The sequence below is a fragment of the Apus apus genome, chromosome 10 (genome assembly GCF_020740795.1).
Source record: "Apus apus isolate bApuApu2 chromosome 10, bApuApu2.pri.cur, whole genome shotgun sequence".
Classification (NCBI taxonomy): domain Eukaryota; kingdom Metazoa; phylum Chordata; class Aves; order Apodiformes; family Apodidae; genus Apus; species Apus apus.
The window spans coordinates 7,011,703-7,030,795 of NC_067291.1; the positions used below are offsets into that span (position 1 = coordinate 7,011,703).

General features: G+C 44.0%; 2 protein-coding genes across 4 annotated transcripts in view; one reads left to right on the plus strand and one right to left on the minus strand.

The window, feature by feature from the left end:
• The window catches only part of MYO1E (myosin IE), a 90,609-nt gene extending 78,880 nt beyond the window's left edge, over positions 1–11,729 (plus strand). Inside the window, exons 26-28 of one of the 3 annotated variants that reach the window (XR_007890393.1) lie at positions 58–262; positions 9,305–9,512; positions 9,918–9,990. Coding sequence is in view for 2 of the 3 variants with exons in the window: in XM_051628075.1 (XP_051484035.1) it covers positions 58–262; positions 9,918–10,087; positions 10,613–10,689 (452 nt within the window). In the remaining variant the exon portion in view is untranslated. Of the gene's footprint in view, positions 1–57; positions 263–9,304; positions 9,700–9,917; positions 10,088–10,612 lie in introns of those variants that run through there. The other 2 variants (XM_051628075.1, XM_051628076.1) reach the window with 2 other exon arrangements.
• A 1,388-nt stretch (positions 11,730–13,117) lies between these two features.
• CCNB2 (cyclin B2) lies at positions 13,118–18,383 on the minus strand. The gene is made up of 9 exons (XM_051628077.1): positions 18,284–18,383; positions 16,991–17,119; positions 16,792–16,911; positions 16,231–16,401; positions 16,001–16,159; positions 15,463–15,699; positions 14,434–14,574; positions 13,724–13,834; positions 13,118–13,426 (listed from the first exon to the last, which is right to left on the minus strand). The coding sequence occupies exons 1-9, from the start codon at positions 18,302–18,304 to the stop codon at positions 13,325–13,327; spliced, it is 1,191 nt and encodes a 396-aa protein (XP_051484037.1). The 5' UTR covers positions 18,305–18,383; the 3' UTR covers positions 13,118–13,324.
• Positions 18,384–19,093: the final 710 nt, after the last annotated feature.

Here is a 19,093-nt window from a genome sequence, read left to right on the forward strand (position 1 = left end):
TGCCTTTTACTGAGCTGTAGTATGGCCTGGATGTGTTGACACTTTCTTTACTTCTAGGTCAGCAGCAAAATGGAGTAATAAATGCCCCGCAGTTTGTATCACCTCCCCATGTCCCAGGAAATCAACGGGCCAATCAGAAAAACTTGTATACAAATATGACACGACCAACTCTACCACAGCAACTGTCAGGAGGATCAGGCAAGATTTCACAGCAACTAGAAAGCTTGGATTTCCTGAAAGTACCTGACCAAGGAGCAGCTGGGTAAGACTTTACATTAAATCTAAGAAAAAAGTATCAGTTTTTGTAAATAGCTTCACACACTCACTGTTCATGACTGATAAACTTATGTACACAGAGGACTAGACTCTGCTGTTGAACTGTACTCAAAGGTATCATCATCATCCATATGATTTCAAAACACATAGTCCATCATAGGTCTTTAGGAATGAAGGTGAACCAGTTCTAGTTTAACATCTTAGATTTGCATGGTACCTTCTACTTAAGGATATTAGGACACTGGGCAGAGTTTAACTAGGCCTTCTTTCCCTTCTGGTTCACAGCTCATGAGCAGTAGATGTGGTTATTTTGTGGCAACTGCCGTGCCCAGAAATCCTGGCTAATAGTCCTTGTGTTTCAGCTTCAACTCTTGACTCATATACCAGACTTGTACTTCTTTTTTTTAGGAGGAGGGCTTGGCAGCATGACAGTCAAGATTATTTCAGCATCATTTGGACCTCTAAACTGCAGTCTTTCAGAATATGTTATTATGACAATTCTAGAAGATTTGGGGGTGGGTGGGTCTTACTGTTACAACTAGGTATTTCCCAATAGCCTAGAGTCAAAACCATCACCAGAAGTAGCAAAAAGACAGAATCAAGAAATTGTGGGCTTAGCAGAGGGAAGCAGAACAAGTTATTCTCAACTCTGAAACAAGCTGCTCCAGGTCTTGACTGAAAATCCAGAAGCAGGCAAAACCTCTCATTTGTGGAACACATTGTGACAGAAGTCTTCTGTCAAATATTTTGGACCTCCTGCACTCCACAGTGTTAAAGCCCTTACAAAGTTGGAAGTTTTCAATGACTGAACAGAATCTCTTGTAGAACATTAGTGGAGATTTGCTATAGCAGAAATGTGAGTGCCTACCTAATCGTCAAAGTCTGCTGCCTAGCCAGCAATTCTAGCAAAAAAGAGAAATAATCTCGCTTAAATAAGCAGTTTGTGTTTCTCCTTGCTGTCAACTTCCTATTTCCTATTTGTATTATTTAATTCTGATTTAACCAAGTCTCTACAAAATTACTATTAGTAACAGCTGGTAGTTTGAGACCATATTAAATTAACAAGGAAGGTCCCAAGAGCAGGTGGAATAAAAATCCACTGTGGTAAGGTGCTGCAGTAACTTGGCATAGTAATGGTTAGTGCAGGGACAACTATAGTCCACAGCTCTTCAAATAAACATACATGATAAATACATCTGTGTTAAGTAAGGAAAGCTCTGTTTTCTGCTGTCTCTTGCTTGCTGTTACGGGGGAAGGAAGGGCTTGCTTCAGTGCTTTTTCACTGTATCAATCTACACTTAGAACTTTTCCAGGTAACAGTTTAACTATAGAGTCCAACAACCACCAGGGCCTAGTCTGGCCATGCTCTAACTGTCCAGCTGCAAGCAAACCCAACAGACATTTTAATTCCCAGCAGTCTCCCCTTTGCTTTATTCTGTATACCTGCAATACTTTAGCTAACGGCCTTGAAATATTTCAACATGCCTAATCATGGTTAATAATTTCACATGTATGATTGTGAGTGATAAACATAACAGGATTAAAACTAGAAGAATTAGCATGGGATATAATACGCAATTAGAAATCCTGTTACTGTTGGTGACCACTCAAGAAAGGTATCTCACAAATTATGTCCTTCATCTTCTTTTGCTCTTTCCAAAACATGGTGTATTTCTATAATTATAAACTCAGGTCTGCTGGGTTTCTGCCTGAAGGTTTCTACCCACCCCAATCAATCACTGGTCTACTTTACCAATAAATAATAATCATCTCCCAGTGATGGCAGCATAGCTGCATGGTCAACTTGTAATTCGGAGGAGGAAAACACAAGAGAAGCCAAGTGCCTTTATGGTCAGAGCCTTTGGTAGCGGCAAATGACTAACAGATCCTGCACTCCCAGTCTGCTGTGCAGTGGTAGGAATGCCCAGTGCTGCTCACAGCTGCTGCTGAGGTTCACACCACTTTCTACTCCACCATGTGATTTTATCATGGAACCATCTGGCAATGACCAATAAAGGTTTTTTAGGCAGAACCAGTTTTAACACTATTGTCCATATGCTGTCTTTTATCTTGGATTACTTCCCATTTTTTCCTCAATTGCTTTTTTCTTGTGAGCTTACCTCATGGTATAGTTCAGTCATACCTGGTATGCTCAGTTTCTCTGGATTTTGAGTTGTGAGCGTAAGAACCAATACCTGTGGTCTGACTGCTGCCTTTGCTGTGGCATCAGTTGGAGCACTTCCTGGAGCAGCTGGGTTCTCTTCCAGGGTACTTGTGCAGTGCCTTCCCAGTATTTGTACTGTAAAATGTATCCTTATCTCCTTTCCATTTGCTACTTTTTCTGCAGCAGTCAGGAAACCTTTGCACAGCATTCCTATAGCATGACATACTCCAAAAGCATACCTAGAGTCAGTGTAAACATTTAATTACTGATTATGTTACCTTGTCCTGCTGCCTGTTAGGCAGATCAGTTCTGCTCTTTGCTGGTAAAGCTCTTGATTCTCTGATACTCCATCATCTGATACTGGATATGCAGTCATGTGTTCCTGTCCTGGTAGTATGAGGATTCATCCACATTTAAAGTTAGATCAGGGTTCATCTTTTAAATCCTCTCAAGGCTTATTAGTAGTCGTAGCAGCGCTCTCACAGCCATGATGTGGGGAACCATCCTCTGGCAATGGCAAAGGGTAGCAGAGTTTAAGGTATTGCAATGCTTTAAAACATTATTATCCACTATCAGCAGAATAGGTTCATACCTGTGTGCTCATTGTGGCAGTAGGGCCTGAGTTGCATCTTGTTTTAAATCGCAGTCTTCATGTGGTTCAAAGACATAAAACTGGCATCCTAAAATCAAAGGACTGCTGCTTTTTACCATTTCAGCTGCTGCCACTGCTGCTCCAATACACTGAGGAGTAACTTAACTGAGTGGTAATCACTGTTGGCTCCTCTCTTTCATGAATAATCTGGCAAGCTTAATGCCAGAGCAGACATTAAAACTCTTTACAGATTCAAATACTCATTTTCTTCCTGAGGCCCATGTCAGGGGTTCTAATTTTTCCTGTCTTGTGGAAGTTAATTGTTCTAGTTTTCTCTGGATTTATTAACACCTGCCCTTCATTTAAAATAAATCCCAAACATTTTACCTTCCTTGCCACTGCTGTATCTTATATGGAGATGCAGGTGTCTTTTTTCCACTTAAATCCAGAGTGTCTACAGAACAGTTATTTCAAAAACTACTTCTCACCACCGAGTCATCTGCTGTACCAACACAGAATACCTGGATAGGTGTGTATCTTTCAAGTCAGTGTTCAATATTTGTGCCAAGTTGACTGCTTCCTTTCCCACATGAAAGCAGCTACTGGCTGTATTTCCTCCTTGATCAGTCTACTGAAAAATGCAGCAGTTAAATCCAACTGTAAAAACTTTTGGCCAATATGGAATTTGTGATGGATCTGGCACCACAGGGTATGGTACTATCACCTATTTATTACTTTTAAAAAAATCTTGTACAAATCTATGCTCTGGATTACCTCCCTTATTGGTTCTATTTTTGGCAGCCAGCAGTATGGCAGTATTATATGGGGATTCACATTCCAGAGACTAGAATTATCTAAAAACTCATCAGTTTGGTTATGAATACTAGAGTGTGCTTTGCTTGGGATGGGATACTGGTTTACTGCTGGGGGAACACCCCCCCCCCCCCCTTTGTTTTTATCTGCACAGGTTGTGCTGACTTTAATAACCTGGCAGTCATGCTCATACAAATCCACAATATTTATAGACATCCGGGGCTGCCTGATCCATAACTACAGTGATAGCCAGTGCTTCATTAAAATTCTGAATGGCCATCCCTCCATATTTCAATAAAGCTTGTCCGAGTCTTCCTAAGCAATCACTGTGGTTTTCATCCAGCCTCTGTTGCCATTCCTGTACTTCAGTTCAATTTAGTCTTATCTCCTCATAAACTCTAATCACATTTATCAAATTTCTAACCACTGTTGAGCAATTATTTCTATCTGTTTGATTATTATAATCCAAATTAGAATCCACTGTAGGCCAGACAGTCCACTTTCTCCCTGCCAGTTGGATTTAATTTCACATTCTTTCCAATTATCTTTCTGTCTCGATGGAACAACTCTCAATAACAGATTAACATTAGTCCATGACAGATTATATCCCAAACAAATACTAGAAAAACAATTATATGCAATGACTTGTATCTTTCCTTTACCTGGGGATTTGTGTTCCCCAGATAACCAAATTCCTGGGGTTCCAGGAGCAATGGATATACATGTAATACTTAAGGGGGGGGAAGCAACATTCCACACGTGCACACACACGTAGACCCACGATCCTGAGGTTCAGACTGTACCCCTTTGCTTTCTAAACTCCTTCTCAGAGAGGACTCTGGGTGCAGCTGGATCCAGTGTTTGCCCCTGACCACAAAGAAAAGCTTGGACCTTGGGGTCTGTCCCAGCAGCTCCAGCTGGGTGCCTCCAGAGAGGGACCCCACCCATAGCTTACCTGTGCCTTGTAAGGCCTCACAGTCTGACCACGCACTTGTTCAGGCAACTCTTCATCCAGTTATCTTCCTCACTGATGACACTTTCCCTCGCTGATTGGTTCTACCCTCCTATATCCAAGGGTCCCCATTCACCATCACTCACTTCACCTCAGGATAATTTTTAAGTAGTCCAGTATCTCCAACCTAAGTTCTGGACAATCTTATACCATTGTATAAGATCATTTTGCATTATTATCTGTCTGCATCTTGTTTCAATATTATTCCAGGTGGCAGATCATAAGTTTAACATTCAATCACAGGAGTTCAGATAAAGTTTAATCAAAACTGCAGCCTAAGGCCTTATCACTCCAGCTTCTCATGCTAAATCAAGTCACTTACGTGAAGCAGTTTTCAGTTTGCCCAGATCTTAAACATTTATACAATTAGTTCTAATATTCCATTAATCGATCTCCTGCTTAAAATGCTTCTCTAGACAATCTATTTCTGCTTTCACCAGTGGAAGATTCTGCACTTGGGGTGATCTGGAGAATCAAACTTGCACAAAATTCCCTCTTTACCTGCTGCAGTCTTAAGATTCTTGCCCTCAGCCCTGGAATAGTCTGAGAGATTAGACAGAGCACCTCAGTCCCTGTCTTCAGTGATCCACAGGAATGGGGGAGATCTTAGAGGCAGCAAAAACCTATTTTTTTGCCATCTTAGGAACAGCTTTTTGTACCAAAAAGATTCTTCTCAGACAAACTTCTTACCATATGCTCTGCACTAAGTTCTGTTGGCCTAAGCATTGATTTATTCTGTTGTTGTGTGATTGTCACAGACAGGAGTGATATGTTTTAAGGTCACTTAAAGAATGACCAACAAATACATCAGGAAAGGTGATTTCACTATAGTTATGAAAACATGACCGAAGAGAATGTGATGGCAAGGGTCAGTCTGTAACTTACTGCGTGGAGGGGCTGTCTAGGGGTTGCACTTGGGTTGGAGTGCCTCACCTATGTTCACATGTTAAATATTGGTACCTACTGCTCATCAAACTGCACAAAAAAGAAGCTGCAGTGAAACATCTCTCTGATACAGCCATAAAACAGAATTATAGTAAATAACTATAATTAGATCTATTTGCCACAAAATGGCAAGTAGTGGACTACTTACCTTTTCTATCTTCTGTTGTGAGACACAGGGTAGGTAGCAGTCTGCTGCCATTCCAGAGCTCTGAAGGGCTTCATTTCAGGATTCACTTTGGTCCGTATTTTTCCATGGTGGCTACAATTCCAGTCAGATTGTCTTTGGCAACTTTCAGAGTGGGCTTGTGAGCCCAGCAGGAGAGGTCTTGAATATATTTCCCACGCAACAGCATTCCAGGTATGGTTAGGGAATACCTGCTCACTCCAAATCTCTGTATTTGCACTAGGACTAGAAGGTACCCAATTGTTTCCACTCACTGCTCCAGTAGGCAAGGTCAGAAAGTGCCACATTGTCTCAGCCTACTGCACTTGTTATTGAACAAGAACAATGTTGGGCTCACACCTTTCTAACTAAAGCAAGAAGCTTGGCTGGTGTTGACATCGCAGCACAGCCCAGTAAGCAGATGGTCTGCACCACCAGTGATCCAGCTGGACACGGTACTCATGTAGCATGCTTAGTATTGCTTCTGGTGAGAATTACTAAATGTACACAGAATTGAAGGGACTTTTCAGTACCAGAAGCAGTGCACAGGGCTCCTAAGTAGGAGCTTTCCAGTTCCCAAACACAAAGAGTAGAGGAGGTCACCCCTCCAGCAAAACCAGGCATGTAGTGTCCTCAAGTGTACTAATGGCAGTCATTTGTCCCCACTGTGCACCCTGTGTTGGCCCTAAGGTCACGTAAACCTATTCAGAGCATTCTTCTGTTTGAGATCAATCTTCAGACAAGAAAGAAATCAGAATCAAGGGGCCACTCCTAAACGATTTCAAAACTGTCAGCACATGCTAACACTTCCAGGCACGTTTACATCTTTGTAAACTAGTAACTTCCATGCCTTCAAGTGGTGAACTTTCCTCACTGCATGTCAACTTACCGTGTTAAAGCTGTTTTGCTAATATTAGACTTCTGCTTTGTCTTGAGACTACAGTTCATATCACAACAAAACCCCCTAAGGCACAGGGCAAAGCTACTGTTGTTTCTGGCAGACACCTGTGACTGCACATGCATTACTGTGAAGTGTAGCAGCCACCCCCAGCATAAGGAGATAGGAACCATCACCCTGGATTAAGAAGATCAGTTGTATCATACCACAGTTCCTATTGCTATGGGTACATACCAACACCACATTAGTTCCAGTTTTACTAGTTCACAAGGCTAATTAGCACATATCAAAGCTTCTATTAGTTACCATTTTAAATAGCAATTAAGATGGATGCATTGCAAGGAAATTTAAATAAAAACAACAACCAAACAACAAAAACCAAAAACACAACAGAAAAAAAACCCACAACACACAAATCTGTGTATTAGGAAATCACTCTCTGCCCCAGTTTCCACTGATAACTGTATACTCAAGATTGTTAAAAAAACAAGCAAACCAACAACCAACCACAGCAGTAATTGCAAGCAGAACAAAGAGGGAACAGACATCCAGTCAAGCTTCTCTATAGGAAGCCACAAGTGAGACAAAAGAGCACTTAGTAACACAGCTTATGGTTCTGAGCAACACGGCTGCTGGGGAGTGAGGGGTCTTTGCTTTGTTCTTTTAGTTTTCTTGTGGTTTGTTGCTTTGTTATGTTTTGTTGCTTTGTTGTGTTTTGTTTTTTTCCCCAAAGCAAGCCATGGCTGTAGGCAAGATGCAGCAGCAATATAAATGCTGCTACATAAGGTGAGGGAATATTTACAAAGGGCCTGGCAAAGTTGCATCTTAGGCCTTAACGCTGCCACGTACTCCGACAGGAATTGCAGTATTTTGATATAGATTTTCCATGATTTGTTAAGATGAACAGACCATGTTCTGAGCACACAGGTGAGATAGCAATTTCTAGCTGCCATCATATGAATACAACGGTTGTTGGCCCTGCCAGATATTTACAGGGCCCTTCCACTACCTGGTTTCCAAGCAGAAACTAGGGAAGCTTGGTGAGCAGCCCTCGGGAAGGCAGCGGGGACAACGTCCTCGGGATAAAGGGCGAGGGGGAACCTACCCCAGAACACAAGAACCAGCGGCAGCAGAAAGGCCGCGGGAGCTCCCGGGATGGCCGTGCCCATTCCCGGCCGCATTCCCGAGCTGGAGCCGGGTCTCCCCTGGCCCCGAGCGCGCGCCAAGCGGGGACCACGCACAGGCGCGAGGCCTGCGCCCCCTGGCGGCCGCCCCGGGGAGCTGGGGGGGGCCCTCACCCGCACCGCACCCGCACCGCATCGCGCCGACGAGGAACGCAAGTGGGTCCTAGCACCGAGCCAGCCCCTCCGATAGGGCCGCTCCCACAGCCGAGCAAGGCAGGCAGGGCTGGCCGGCCCCTGAGAGGCTGTGCCTGTTCTTCCCCCAGTGCCATGCCCAGCAGTACTAGCCAGGTTTCATGATACAGGCATCCTATGAAACCCAAACACACTAGGGGAGTGTCACAGCAGCCCCAGACCCAAGGACACACACACACAGAAGGAACATCTGCAAGGCTGTCTTCCCAGCATTACAACCGCCTTTAAAAATAAGTTTTCTCTGTGACTGTTCAAAAAGGACAGCTCTAGTGGCCCCTACACACCAGCAATGAGCTAGAAGGTGTGAATTTAGTATTTCAAAATCACAGCCACCAGAGATACAATTTTCAAGGACTTGCATCAAGTTTATTTCTCACAAAGCAGCTGAGAAGGATGCACTTCTATAATCACAGCTTTAGTTTCTAGCTATCAACAACAATCCAACAACAGCCTGAGTGTAACACTACCATTGCTCTCACCACCAAAACATCTCACCGTGGTGTTGTTCTGCTGTACTGGAGAAAAGAAGAGCTACTTTTCTAAGAGTTGCTCCAGTCTTTTATTGCCATGTCTAGGTTTCACAACATATCCTGTCCCAAGCAAAGTCAATACATGGTGACCACCAGGAGAAAATCCTCTCTCCCAGTACATAAATTTAGAACCAAAATGCTGTTAAACCCATATTTCAAAGCTCACTTTCTGATGCAGTTAACTACACAAACTAGACAGAGACATATTGACAGGAGAAAGTTGAAATTAAAATTAGATAATTTAAAAATAATAAAAATCACATTTGCCGTGAGAATCAATGTGGGGAGCAAAATTGGAAAGTCAGAGAAAGCACCTGCCACACTTCAGGCAAGATCAACCTTACTTAAACCATTTCAAACTTAGAATTAAACCTGCTTTTAAATGTAAGCACCAGCAAGCACGTAAGTAACTATAAACCTTTTCTGCGAAAGCTTTCTCAGTCTTCTCCACATCGCTACATTTTCATTCATTCAACACATTTACTCATTTATTTTAAACTGACATATTGCATCTAATGCCTGTTCTCTCTTCCAGCCTTTATTAGCGTACGAGCTGGCAAAAAGCATTCCTTCCCTCTTTTCCCTTCCTACCCTTTGGAGTGGTCACAGCTGTGACAAAGAGTATGTGCAGCATCTCCCCTGCTGCTTCAGTTGACTGTAACAGAACAAATCCATAGACGGCCCTGGAGTCTGAGGCAACTTAAAAGAGATGCAGTCTCTCTCACAGCTTAGCCACAAGAATGGTAAAGTAGCAAGCTGCTGAGCTAGAACTTTGTTTTTAATACTGGAAACTAAATCCCTGGTGAAGTTGGGGCACGGGGAGAGGCAGGCTAAGCTGTGTAGATGCCAAGATATGCATGGACTGCATGTGCACATTTGTTTACATTCCAGCCCAAGCACTGTATGTCTTCTGTTTGTTTGAACTGCTGTTTGGAAGTACCTGTTCATCATCCATTTCCATCCAGGCAACTGTCTCCCTTTCACAGGGAAGTCTTACATTGTTATTTCTTAATTGTTGTGAGGCTTAAGAGACTCCTTTTCCCTTGTTTGTAGTATTCTTTAGAGTCAATGCTTTAGGACAGAGGGGCCGGTAAGGCAGAGGTTTCAGGCAGACCTTGAAGCACAGTAACACCTTTTTCTTCCCCCAGTGTCCGCAGGCAGACGAGCAGCCGCCCCCCGCCCGCTGGGGGCAGGCCCAAGCCCCAGCCCAAGCCCAAGCCCCAGGTCCCGCAGTGCCGGGCTCTATACGCCTATGATGCTCAGGACACAGATGAGCTCAGCTTTAATGCCAACGATGTGATTGACATCATTAAAGAAGGTATGTAGAGACCAAAGACTGAGTTGCTCGAGTACATATTTTGAAGGTGGACTGTCAGAGCAGTTAAGGCATGACTTGGAGGAGCCACCCCACAGTTCTTCCCTCATTAGGCTTTCAAATTCCTATGATCCATCAGGGAGCAGAGCTGTCTCCACCACCACCCCAATCAAAGCCCTTCACTAACAAGCAGGTTGGAGACACATCAATGACATGCATTTCTTAGTATTGCAGACTGTAAAGTTAGAGAGTAATTCTGTCCCAGGCTCTGGCTGAAAGTGAGACTAAACCACAGCTATCACACAAGAACCAAGAAGTAATAAAGCAGTTCCAACTCTTAGCTTTGGAGACCCAAACTCATAAGGCTGATGTAACCAACAGTTTAGCAAGGTCATATCCTCCAAGTAATTTCTCCCGAGTTCTTCACAAGGCAGCCAGGTGTGTGGAACACCTGGGCCAGGCTGCCTCAAAAACTACCAAAAAAAGGCTTACAGAACCTCATTACTTACTTTGCTTTCTTTGTCATAGATCCTTCTGGCTGGTGGACAGGAAGACTACGAGGGAAACAAGGTCTGTTTCCCAACAATTACGTCACTAAGATATGAAAGACTATCGCGCAGAGACTCACATGAAGTTGCCAGTGATTGAAGCTGTTTTCCTTGCCTTCAGGACACTGTTCTTCTGAGATCTGCCATTCTTAGCAGTATTTTCACCAGTAAAGTTGTGCATGAGCAGGAAAAAAAAATTACCCACAGCACAGACTTTGATCTTTTGTCTCAGAAGCATACAGCAATGGACATACCAATTATTTATTAATATTTAAAACCTGGTTCTAACACCTAGCAAGTGAAGAATGCTCAAACCTACCATCTTACTGAAACAGGTGCTTTGTAGTCTGGGACCAGGGACTTCAAAAGGGGTGTATTTAATAAGTGCCTTCAGATTCAGTATCAATAACTTTTTAAATTATCTACTGAAGATAACGTTAAATGCACATTTCCTCTAATGCAGATCATTCTGGGGAACATGCTAAGTATGCTGCTACATGTCAAGATTTCAGCTCATTTGGGATATTACCATCTCAAAACCTACTGTGATGGTATATTTAAGTACTTCTGTACAGAGCTGTAATGGAACTGGTGTGTGTTTGCTGATGTGTTTAGGGACTCCCAACAGGCACCACAGGAATTTAAAACAGAAAACCACATAGTACTGTAGGCTAAACAATGTTGCCTTCTCTAAGATTTATATTATAATATGGCTGGCCCATGTTGGATTTATGTTTAATGCTCTACACGTTGCAGGAAGTGTCTTTATGCAGAGCTGTACATTTATAGAAACAGATCATATACTGTATATAAAAACTGAATATTATAGAAATATGTATGAATGTATAATGTAGTATTCCACTGTTCTTATTCATGAAGTAGCTCTACTAGAATTTTTATGCCAGGTACTTACAGATCTGCACTACTCCTTTGAAATGGCAAAAGCAGAAGTGTTACTGCTTAAATCTGACTGCCTCCCACACCAGAGTGGCTGTTGCTTGCCATACAGTTATCAGCATCCATGCTTTGCCTTCTGAACCTCCATAAAATAAAACACAAGAAGCAAGTCAGCTGAACATGTCTGTTCTCTGTGCACTTTTGTTACATAAACAGATCCCTTCACAACTATATCTGTTGGATTTTACTGCACTGATGTCAAAAGAAAAAAAAAATCCTCTTTGCTCCAAACCTTTTTACTATGCCCAGCTGAAGTGTTGTGCATTCCATTTTTTCTTGTTAAAAGCAGTTTAAAAAAACCTGGACACATTGGTATTAAGAAGTTGCATAAGCTCTGAGATACAGCCAAAATCCCCTTCTTCCTAAGCCATTGCCTAAGCCTCACTTAGGTACACTTAAAACCCATCACCATTAGAAGATGACTGACTGCAGAGCCATTCCTGGAAGCTGGAAACAAGGGCCTCAGTCCAGGGGCTAACATATGCACACAATGGATCAAGAGACCATTTGCAGTCATAACTAGAATTACTTACTCTATGGGAGAAAATAATATCTTGCTAGAGAAGACAAAACCCAGTAGCTTCAACATCCTTCCTGCAAGGGGGCAGCACTGGGTTCTTGCCTTCTGCATCAGAGCCAGAACACTAAGAGAAGACACTGGGAGAAGGGAGGTAACTAGTTCAGTGTAACCTGGAGAGTATCTAGGGGTCTGTAACTTAACACTACTTACATAGGTAACAAATAGGCTTAAATTAGATATGGAGGCAGAAAAGCTGCATTACTTACATGTATTCCTTGGGCATACAGGTACCAGTGTTTATTAGAACCAAAGACAAAGGAAAGCAAACTATTAAGTGATAAGTAAAAATCTGCTTACAGTGGGTTTGAATTCTACCAGGTAGAGAGGTTTATTGGAGGGGAAAAAAGGTGGGGGGTGGGTGAGCAAACAGACAATTAAAAGCCAGAGATACTTTTTTTTTTTTTTTGTGTCAAATAACTGAGGTAGGTTTTAAGAGCTGAACTGGTTCAACCCTGTAGTTGCACACCTACAGCCCAGCCCCTGCACAGTGGTTAGCGTCACAGGAGACTTAATTTCCCTACCTTAGCTCTCTTTGTTTAGGTATGCAAAGATAGAGAACACACTGTCTTACTTTCACCAAAACACAAAGACTTAGAAGGCCAATACCTGTTACAGCCAGCCTACTTCTTTACCTTGAAGGCAACAAACTACAAAAATAGAAATTCCTGTATACTTTGTGACAAGGCACTCAATTAAAACGTTTAGTATTTTTTATTGTACACCAAATTGATTAACTGTCTGCCTGCTCTTTCTTACCTTAAGAGTGAAAACAGGTTACTAAACATAACCCACTACAAAGCCTAGGGATTCTCATTGGAGACAACCACTGATAGCAACTATCCACACCTACCTGCAAGTTGCATCAGTTACCTATTCAGTCAAATGTCCTGCTTGGACATCAGCTTCTAGACACATCTCGGTAGTGCCCTAAGCATTCAGTCACAATACTTTTTTTAAAAAAACAAGAGAGTAGCTTTATTTCTAGGTAAAGAGTTGTATTACAAAGCAAGTTTAAAATTTCACCTTCTGAGTGAGTCCAAAATGTCTGTGGAAAGGCTGGAATACTATGTACAAGGAGCAGAGTGGTTTTGCCCCAACAGAGAAGGCAAGGACAAAGTGCATGTTCCATCAGGACTGGGCTGCCTAGCAGGGTCATCACAAGAGTGATGAAGCCAGGTCCCTGATTAGCTCGCCGTTCAGCTGAGGGATGGTGCTGATGGTCAGTAGTTTGCTGCTTGCATACTTGTTCTTGATAGCCTGCAGAGACAGAGGAGCAGCCTTACAGAAGGTTCACACATAGTGCTTATGTTCGGGCAGGTAATTTTAGGTCAGTTAGCCTGAGTGGAAAACAAGCCAACAAGGTCAGAAGAGAACCAGCTTGCAAAGTAGTGAGAGCACAGTTTGCCTAAAACGTTTTTAAGTTAGTACTGATCCTCTCACAGGCTTGTCAGAAAGGCATATGCTTTAAGTAACGTAGACCATTTACCTAAGGAGCCACAATACACAGCACAGATATTTCAGAAACATTAATAAGATTAAAGTAGTTATACTTACAGTATATTTTGTTAACTTCCCATTTACTTTGACCACATTCTTGGCCATGTGTTTCATAGTCATCAGAAGACTGTCCTCTGCATACCCAGTGTAGTACTGCTGCTTTGCACCCTGCAGGGCAACAGGGAGAAGTTGGAGGTGTGTGAAGCAGGCATTGCTGCCCAAGCACAGTCACCTCAGTCTGCAAGTGCCACAAGCTTCACACACTGGCCTTGAGTGCTAGGATCTGTAGTGCTGTCAGTTTAGGTGACAGATCCAGAATAACTTCAGGCACGCAGAAGACGGCTGGACACATCAATGCTAATAACCACATTTGTACACTGCAGGGAGGGTAAAAGAAACAAACCTTGGAAGGGTAACCACTAGCTGGATTACAGTTCCCTAGTCATAGGCCACGATTTCATTATTCTACACATACTGCAAGAATTATGGAAATCTACCTTTATTTACAGTGTGGCCTTCTGTAAAATCAGTACTTTCAAGAAAAAAAATCCTTTGATACCACAGTGTTGGCATGGAAAAGACAGTCAGTTTTAATAGTATATTCTTTTTTCTACCTGCCACTCTGCATCAGTCTGTCCAACTGTCATTTGATCACCAGCATTATTACTGACCTAACCACAATTTTCTGAAGCAGCTGTTCCAATGGTTCAACTCAAAACAACTGAAGGAAAAAAAAAACTCCTAACAAGTTTGCATAAAATACTTACCCATTTGCCATGTCCCAGAATCTTTTGGGACAGGCACAATGCAGCAGCTGCAACCTCTGAAGGACAGTGGTGGACCATGTCATAGTCTATCAGTGTCAGCTCCATCAGGTATTTTGCTAGTGTGTGTTGCTTAGCATCAGCCTACCAGATTGAGAGCTTGTAGTTAATCCACAAAGTTTCACTTCACCTCATCACAATAATTCAGGATTGTTTATTGTATTAATTGACAAAACAAAAACATATTAATTGACAAAACAAAAACGATCAACAAAATCTTTATGAAGGTCTAGGGACCATATGCTCTAAAGCAGGCACTCATCTCAAAACCCAGGCCAGAGTCCAAACCAGTCTAGTCTAGCAGCTGTTTGGAATTCAGACACAAAGTCCACTGAGGGAGTTAAACAGAAAACCACAGTATCAGGCACTGCTGTACCCAACCAGGGATACAGGTGCTCCCTCTGTAACGCACCATGGCAAAGAATCAAGAAAAATCAGTGTAAAGTGACTTCAGGAGATCCTTGTTAAAGCAGTCAGCTCTAACTTCAAGAGCTACCTCATGGCCTGTTGAGGTCACTGAAGACCGCTACAAGTGTGGGCAGCTCACTTGAATTTAACTACTGAGGTGGAAAAACAGGGTCAGGTCAAAGGGAAAGCTTGTATTTTAATTCTTAATACTACATGTTTGCATCCAAAAATTATGAAGAACTGCAACACTGCTCCCCTTTTCCTAGGGAATTGCCTGATCACCAGAGAAAACATTGCTGTAACACCAAGGGTACTGCCCTAGGTATGTTTAGTTTAACAGTAAAATCAATGCCACTCAGACTGAACACAGACCCCAGTAAATACAAACGTGAACTGCTAGTGGCTGCAACAAGGGTGTTGTCATGTTACTCCACAGGGCGGAGTTTTATAGCTGAGTATGTCCTGATCCAGCATGCAAGCAGGAAGATCTCATGCTACAAATGCTGTAAGCAATCCTGATGGACTTTACATGTGAAGTTCTAGATAATGAGAACAAGTACCCACCTCCCCAGCTTTTGATGCTCTTCTTAAGAAATGAATTGGAAGAGGTCGTCCCAAATTGAAGTTTAACTCTCTGAGAATCAAAATCTCCATTTCTCTAACTTCAGCACTGGTGTAGGCATTGTCAGTAATGTAAACAATGTCTGCTACATCAGGAGAGTACATCTCTTCGTATTTTGAGGCTAGGAGCAATGCTGTTACACCCACCAGCTGAAGCCTCTTACGAGCTACTGGTTGACTCTGCAACATAGGAATTTAAAAAGCAGGCTAGAAAATGTCAAACTCTAAACAGGTTCATCAGTTTAAAAAAAGCAGTATGACACTGCTTCTTCTAACATAAATCACATTTTGATCTTTGAGTCAGAAGTGTCCCTATAACCACAGGCTTCAGAGTTAAGATGCTACGTTATACAAAGCTCTTACAAAGAGAGCAGATTTGGTAGGTTAGATTCAGAACGGATGGATCAATCCTTAAATCCTTTCAAAGCACAGGCATTGAAGTCTCCTAATCCAAACAGGAGTTGAAAAATATCTTCCTTACTTGTAAGAAGCGATCCATAATTGCAACACACATATACAGCGTTTCCTGCAAAAGCTGGAATCTGGAGTGGACCTGGACAAGCCAGTCGACCAGGATGGCGCGCATGCGGCCGTTGATGGTCTTCCCATCGAGGTAGTGCGGGCGCACAGCCTGCTGCAGCTGTGGGAGAGAGCTGTGTCAGCAGCAGGGCCAACACCACGCTGCACAAGCACCCACCTGCCAGCTCCTACCTCCAGCTCTCGCAGGTACAGGTAGATATCCTTCACATAGTCACTGCACAGCTGGGGATTCTCCCAGTCCTCAACATCAATGTCCTCTACATTGTTGAGCAACACATCAGAGAAGGCTTGGCATAAATCCTCCTCTTGCATAGATACATCCATGGGGACAGGAGACAGGACCTGAGAGGCAGATCATAGTGCTTACATACCCGCTGCTGAAGCTGCAATGTTGCTTTGTTTCCACAAGTTTCCACAGTTACTAAGATGATTTCTTAACATAAAAAAGTTGAAACTGAGCTTGCATTCTAGATGTGCAAGCTTTTGCCACGATGCTGTACAGACAGGATCAGAAGACCTTCTGGTAATTGCCAGCTAAAGCAGAAACTTCATCTATTACTTCAACAGCTAGTCTGCCACGTTGCACACAACATGCATTAAACCAAAACCTCAGTAGAGAGGCTTTGCTTTTTCAGCAGGGAAATGAGACATATCTAGAGATAAACTGCTTTGAAGTTAAATCTTTACATCATAAATCAACTGAGGAAACAGAACAGTATCATTACTCCCTACCTTTTTAACAGTAGTTTCTTTGAGTGCTTGATTCACAGCAGCTGGAGGTTTAGGCAGTACATTTATCACCTTACTAGGTCCTTTTGTAGGCTTTGTGGATGCTTTGGAGCATTCTGTTTTCTGTAGTGAGAACATTACCATTAGCACACAGCTGGCAATCTGTCTTTGCCTTATAGATAAATTTAAAATCTTCTTTTACCTTAGCTAAACTTGTTCCTCTCGTTGTAACTTTATTTCCTATTTCTTCCAAAGCAGCCCTTTTGCCAGGAAGGTGAGTTTTGGCTTTACTTTTAACTTCAGTAACAGCATTCTCCAACTCTCTAGCGACCTGAAACAATTAAAAAATTGCAGTTTAAGAGACAGAGTCCAACTTGATTTAGTTTTCAGATGCCTAAATCTATTACACACTTACCAGCACTCTACCTCTGTGCATCCTATGCATTGAGAAGTCAACCATTTTTTATTTCCTACCCGTTCACACATGCTCAGAGGAAGACCTCTCGTCTGTATAGGTTTCAGAAAGGGCTGCACTCTTTGAAACTGTGTTGCAAGATTAGAGCAATGCTCCCTCCTCATTCTCTCGGACAACTTTTTAGAGGGCTTTTCTGCTACTTTGCCATTTATTGTTTTTACACACTTCGTAACCACGTACTGCCCACGAACATTAACAAAGCAATCCTTTGTTATATATATACACACACTAAGTAAATTAAAAAGTTACGCATACAAAAACAAACATCCTTTGTTACAGAGACAAAACTCCCCCCAGTTTTAAAAGAGTTTATCGTGGAGTTTAGTTTCAACCACTAGAGGGAGTCACCGCACAAAGATTCCCGTATTCCCGTCCCACACCTGCCCGCTACGTCTCTTTAATTATCTCCTCGCGCACCCCTCCCTCACCCCGAGGGGGAGGAACAAGCGGAGGAACAAGCGCCCGGTCCTTCGCCGGGGGGAGGGCAGCGCTCCGGCCCCGCACACCCGCACAGCCCTGCAGCCCCGCTGCGGGCACCGGGCCCCGCCGGGCGGGGGGCCCCGCACAGCAGCGGCGCCGGGAGGGGCCGCGGCCTCGCGCCCCTTTGCACCCCGCCCTCGCGCCCCTGCCCCGAGCGGCCTCGCGCCCCTTTGCACCCCGCCCTCGCGCCCCTCGCGCCCCGGCTCGCTCCTTCGCCCCCTCAGCCGCCCCCTCCCTCCCTCCCTCCCTCCCTCGCTCCTCGCGTCTCCCCCTCGTTCGCCCTCCAGCTCCATCCCCTCGCCCGCTCGCTCGCCCCCTTCTCTCGCTCGCCCCTCTGCCCCCCCTTCACCCTCTCCCCTCATCCCCCCACTCGCCCCCCTGCCCCCCCTCCCCTCATCCTCCTGCCCCCTCCCCCCACTCGCCCCCCTGCCCCCTCCCCTCATGCCCCCCGGCTCCCTCCCCTCATCCCCTCACTCCCTCCTTCGCCCCACGGACCCCTCGCCCCGTCTCCGCGCCCCCGCTCCCGCCCGCAGCACTCACAGCGCGGCGGGTCAGCGCCATGGCGAGCAGCTGAGGGGAGCGCTCCGACAGACGCCGCGCACCGCAGGGAACCAGCCCGGCCACTGCCGCCGCACGCCGCCGCTGCGCCAGTTAAACCCCCTGCCGCCCTCCCATTGGACAGCTTCGTACGATGCACACGCTCGATTGGTCCAGCGGCTGAGGCCCCGCCCAAACAGGAAACGGCCGGAACAAGTTCCGGCAGGGAAGGCTCGGGCCGGACCCCGAGCGCTGGGGCTGCCGCGGCCTCCGCCGCGGAGCGGGGCGACCTGCGCCTCTCCTGGGGGAGAGAGAATGCCCAGTTACCAACATATCCTTCACCCGGGAATCTTTTCTTAGGCAGTACCCGAAAGAATAGCTTCTACACAGGCAAAAGGAAAAAAAAACAACAAACAAAAAACCCCCAACAAAACAACCCACACAAAAACTGCAGTAAGAAACAGATTTTGAATGAAACCAGTCTAACATTTTATTTATTGCATACAAAAGGATCTCTTTTTGACAATGGGATTTTATATGAAAAGTAATTTGATGCATACTGTGGAGAATCTTGTCTTCAAAGATGCTGCAGAAAACTTAAGGCAATGCATCTAAGCATATAAAGCACAGTAAGTGGTGGAACTTCTCAAAATCAAAAGCCTATTATTGTTCCTTCCCTTAAATTAAAGTCACAACTTTCTGGAACAGAATCAGGCTGCAGCTTTATTAGCCCTGCAATAGCACGTAGGATCAGAACACTGATTCCTGGCAAATACCTAAGTGTTCAACATCACATTACAGTGTTGCACATAC

Excerpts from the sequence above, each read along its gene's own strand:
- CCNB2 (XM_051628077.1), bottom strand. The coding sequence starts at position 18,304 with ATGGCGCTGACCCGCCGCGCT. Across the intron at positions 13,835-14,433 it reads TTCTGGGACATGGCAAATGG|GGTGCAAAGCAGCAGTACTA; the intron begins GTAAGTATTTTA and ends GTTGCCCTGCAG. Across the intron at positions 13,427-13,723 it reads GGAAGTTAACAAAATATACT|GCTATCAAGAACAAGTATGC; the intron begins GTAAGTATAACT and ends CTGTCTCTGCAG.